Source organism: Silene latifolia, chromosome X, assembly GCF_048544455.1.
Source record: "Silene latifolia isolate original U9 population chromosome X, ASM4854445v1, whole genome shotgun sequence".
NCBI lineage: Eukaryota > Viridiplantae > Streptophyta > Magnoliopsida > Caryophyllales > Caryophyllaceae > Silene > Silene latifolia.
This window is the reverse complement of record NC_133537.1, coordinates 10,553,718-10,559,135: the sequence shown is the minus strand read 5'-3', so window position 1 is coordinate 10,559,135 and position 5,418 is coordinate 10,553,718. Positions and strand designations below refer to the sequence as shown.

The following is a 5,418-nucleotide window of genomic DNA, read 5'->3' as shown; positions in this document are numbered from 1 at the left end:
AACGCATATATAATTGCAATTACAATAATCTCATGGCTGCGGGTGGTCTAACCACATAAACCCTTCCCCATATGTATTCATTGCTTCATGTACCTTTCCAAACACCAAATTGCTTAGTCTATAGAAAGTACCTTGCAAGTTGGGAGAAAATAGCCCCCACTTTTATTTTTTATTTTTGTTATTTTAAATATTTGCTAAAGCATATGATTTGTAGGAGTATTTATATTTGACCCGTTTTAAACAATAATTTGTGATTGTCCCATAGTTCTTATAACCAAAGTAGAATAGTTTAAAAATGGTGATTGAGATTTGGGCAACCACTTCATGGTAAGTGACTCATAATTTTTTTGCTTTGTTATTATAGTGGAATGATAATGCCACTACACCTTTTGTTAATGCCACAACAATACAAGCTAAGTTTAAAGGCATGTTACTATCTACCCGTCTCACAATCACGAGTGACATTAGTAATTTTCATATATTTTTTTTAATATCTTCGGACTAAGGTCTCCGTCAATTATTTACGTATCCATTTGTGTCTCCGTGAGTTTTTAACATTTCATTATACAAGATGCTTTTACATTGTAGTTTTTTTTATCAAGAAGCTCTCATAAAAGTCATGTGCAACAGAAGAAGTAAACGTAAATACGCCAGGACAAAGGGGATATAGACGTAGTTTCGGGATTTTAGTTTTTTCTTTTGGGTAATTGTTTTTCTTCTAGGTGAATACGATATTGAGATTTGTTTTTCTAGAACGTGATTGGACGATGAAACGAGGTGGCCCTAAAGTAGTGATGAGTTGCCAATGTGGAATTCAGAATGGCATGTGAGCCACGCGTGGCTGCTTTCGTGGAGCAAAGCTGACTAATAGTATTGGAGTAGTCAAGACAATCATCAACATTCTTTAATCATACTTCTCCTTCACAAATCACAAAACGAATCTGCATAATTATATAGCAGCACAGACTTAAAGAGTGTCACATAAGGCGGCAATATCCGCCTTAAATTTTAAACGGATTTAATACATTAGATGAGACAAAGGAGGATGCAAGTGGAAAAGATCAACATTGGACATGAAATACATTCTTGAGTTTCGGTTGCAAACTGGTTTGAATTTGAATCGATGATCCAAGTATAATTTAACTAAAGTTAATTCAAGATCAACCCGATCCAAACCGAACTATACCCATCCTTCTAACCCTAAGATTCTTGTGTCTTTGCCACGTGAAATTGTAGTGTGGACCATATAGATTCTCATGGTGAATCCATCCAAGACTTCAAGAGAGTGGTTCAAATTCCTTAAAATTGGGACATCAAATAATGCCAGTTTTGTTCCCATTTACAACGTTGACCAAGATAAATACTGTAATACGGAGTATTATGCTATGAAAAATTCTTTTTAGGGCTGCTGTATAAGAATTTTCAAAGCTCAATCTTAAACTGTCCAGATATTAGCTTCCCCAGATACACAAAGTGGCAATATACATGCTCAATAGTCGATAGCATGTCACTAACTTAATCGGTAAAGTTATTACAGTACATGTGATATTTATAATCTGGGTTTAACTCCCGTCAGCATCATAATCGCCATTGCGACTCTCTTTGTACCAAAAATAAAATGTATATTAAGTAAACAATATTAGTCAATATTCTTCTATATGGTTGTAAGTTTGAAACTCTAATTGGGAAAAAGCTTGAGTTTTTCAAAGTTGAACAAAGAATAAATCGCATTAGGACATTTCAAAACTTACAGAAAAAGTATAACTATTATATAAAGTATGGTGAAAAATGTTTTATTACAAAACGCAACAATTGTTAATTTGTTAATTCTCTTTCTTCAAATTCAATAAGCAGGTACCACAAACTCACCGTTTCTACAAGATGAATTTTAAACTTATAAAATACTGAAATTTAAAGTGATCGAATATTATAACGTAAAATTCCCATACAACACAAGAAATTAGAGAATCTTTCACTAATAGCAGTATAATATGCCCTCCCTAGTAATAACAGTTAAATGACAAACAAACAAACTTCATTATCAAATATCAACGCAAATTCTTAGTAAGTCTGTTCTAAGTTAAGACAAACTCAAATAAAATTTAAATAAAAGAAAATTATGAACGTTCTTAACTTAAGACAACCTTACCAATAACCAGGATTATGCAAACAAATTGGGACCAAAGTAACAAAAAATATTGGATTAGAAAGCAAACCGAAATATTCAATAATCACTCTATCCACAAAAAAAACACATTTTCAATGACCTCCCTATCAAAAGTAATTGCCATTATGACAAACTTGTCAAGAAGTAGGCATTGAATATTCAATTTATAATTATAAATTATAATAATAATAACCCCATTTAAATAAATGAAAAAAAAAAAGTTAGGAAGGTTTTATCTATCTATCTATGCATCTTTAATCTTTAATAATTCATATATATAAAGATTATTAAAGAACTCCATTATTGTATCTCTCACTCTTTGATTAGAATCTCTTCACTCAACTATACATCATAAAAAAAAAAAATCCCTTGAGATTACAAGAAATAGCTTTGCAACTTTGCTTAATTATCTCTGTATGTTACATTTCTCTTCAATGATTGAAACTTTACTTGGTTTTAATGCATAATATTGTTTAAATCTATGTTGGTAGTTTTAATTTGAGCTAAAGTTTCAATCTTTGCAACATTTTATAAGTTTTTGAGTAATTTATAATTGTTATTGTTAATTAGCTTAGCTTTTTTTTCTAGAAAGTTTGGAACTTTACTTCATTTTGATGCATAATATTGTCTAAATCTGTTCTTTTAGTTGTAATCCGAGCTAAAGTTTCAATCTTTGTGTAAAACGGTTTAACCCTAATATAGTATTTGTGATATTTTTATTAGTTTTAAGTGATTATTAGCTTGTGATTATTTGAATGTTAGTAAGTAAAGATGAAGATTATGATTCAAAACCCATATACACAATTTATACAAATGAATCTCCTAAAACTATAGCATATATTATACAGCGGTCCACCGCCTTTTCATCATCAGCATCAATGAAAAGGTCGGTTAGACCACTGTTTAGTGTGTTATTGCTGATTGTGTTTGCTGCAACATTTGGTTGTCGGGTTGCGGTTAGAAACGGGTTTGGATCCATATATGGTGATGGAGATGGCGGTATTAAATTCGCACATGGGTCTGATATGGACCCTCCTGTGGATTTTCCATTGTTTAATTCCACATTGTTGAAATTAGCTGAAGTTGAGGTGGGTGAGGGTAAAATGAAGAAGGAAATTGAGCAATTGTTGGAGGGTAATTTCGGTAATTCTGCCCGGCTGAGGACTTCTGCCACATGGCGTAGATTCTTTAGTAGTGGGGATATTCGAGCCAGGACGTCTAGGGGGATGTCGGTGAATGTACGGTCACCAGAGTTTGGTAGGGTTTGGAGGGAGTTTAGGAGGTCTTTGAGGGATTGGTCGAGGCAAAAGAGGTTTCGACTTGATGTTATGGAGGAATTGGTGGATCAAGTGAAGGTTCCGATTGATAGGCATAATGGGGTTGTGGAGGGTGCGAAGAGGAGGTATTCTTCTTGTGCTGTGGTTGGAAATAGCGGGATTTTGTTGAGCAAGGAGTATGGTGGATTGATTGATAGTCATGAAGCTGTGATTAGGTTGAATAATGCTAGGATTCAATCTTATCAAAAGAATGTCGGTTCCAAGACGACAATCTCATTCGTAAATAGCAACATTTTGCATCTTTGTGCTCGAAGGGGGGATTGTTTTTGTCATCCTTATGGTGCTAATGTTCCGATTGTTATGTACATGTGCCAACCCGCTCAATTTCTAGACTATGTAGTGTGCAATGCATCTCATAAGTCTCCCTTGATTGTCACTAATCCAAGCTTTGATGTGTTATGTTCCCGGTTAGTGAAGTATTACTCTTTGAAACGATTTGCAGCTGGACCGAATAAGACTTTTGAGCATTGGAACTCGGCCCATGACGGGTCCATGTTCCATTACTCTTCCGGTATGCAGGCTGTGACTATGGCATTGGGTATCTGTGATCAAGTTAGCTTGTTTGGGTTTGGGAAATCGACTTCAACTAAACATCATTACCATACCAATCAGAAGCAGGAGCTCAGCTTACATGATTATCAGGCCGAGTATGACTTCTACGATGATCTATTGAAGAAACCACACGCAGTACCATTCTTCCCCGAGAAATTCAAGTTTCCTCCGCTGGTTATGCATCGTTGACATTGCTTTTTAGTAAGTTTTGTATGAGACGGTTAATTGGATGGTCTCACAAAACTCACTACGTGTTTTTATACCGTTTTGCATAGGAATAGAAACTATATTCAAATCCCAGGAGAAGTGTTCTGGGGTATACATCCACAATTTATGTACTCTGATCGAGGAGATGAACTTTACGCTCCCACGGTAGTTATGTTTTCGAATCCTTGATCACTGTAATTTGTAAAACCGCAAGGAAAGATTATGGAAATCGTCTTTGTGTTGTGCTTACTGTTTTACAGATTAATCCCGTATACTGTATACTAGACGCCTCAATTGACATTTCTTACTCAATTCTCTGAAATGTCGATTGAGGCGTCTAGTATACAGTATACTGTTTTACAGATTAATCCAGTATACTGGATTAATCCAGTATACTGTATAAGTATACTGTAGATTAATCCAGTATACTGTAGATTACAGGAGAGAAGAAGACGTGGTTATTGATCCAACGGCTGTGTAATGTATATGACAGTGATCGGAAATTGAGTTCAGATCGAGTTACACAGTCAATGCGGATCTGGGGATTCACATTATGTTGTTTTGGCATTTATTTGCTCATTCTATTACGGACTACTTTTATGAGTAATTCCATTCAGTTGTATGTGTTCACGTATAAGAGAAGACAGAAGACAATTATTCGGATAAAAGTTTGATGCATAATTGTAACACTTTAACAGGGAAAAGATGTTGGAATTGAGGTAAATGGACAACTTTTGACATAAAGCCAATGGAAAGATGAAGAGACCAAAGAACACACAAATACCTCTGACAAATGAAATAATTGAATAGCTGTGAAACAAAGACGGAGTTCTGTTTTAATCAATCAATCAATCATCAATATCTATCTATATTAATAAAGGAAGCTTTTTTCGAGCGATTATAGAGAGTCCATCAATTTTGACCTACATAAATAAACTACAAATATCTTTTTGAATTTGGATATATATTAAACATGAAATTCCCTAATACTGTGGTTAAGAGTTTAATATATACAATAATTCTAATGTCCATTCAATATCGAGCAAAACATGAGCATTTGTTATTGACTTGACTTATGATATGACATGAATTCTAAAACTAAACAAAGACCATCAATAATCACATATGTATAATATATTTATTAGCTCAAACGTC

The 5,418-nt window shown here is 34.1% G+C and overlaps 1 protein-coding gene across 1 annotated transcript; it reads left to right on the top strand.

Annotated features, from left to right (window-relative positions):
• Positions 1-2,377: 2,377 nt before the first annotated feature.
• LOC141622823 (beta-1,6-galactosyltransferase GALT29A-like) lies at positions 2,378-4,512 on the top strand. Its single transcript, XM_074438842.1, has one exon. The coding sequence runs from the start codon at positions 2,923-2,925 to the stop codon at positions 4,243-4,245; it is 1,323 nt and encodes a 440-aa protein (XP_074294943.1). The 5' UTR covers positions 2,378-2,922; the 3' UTR covers positions 4,246-4,512.
• The last annotated feature ends 906 nt before the right edge of the window (positions 4,513-5,418 follow it).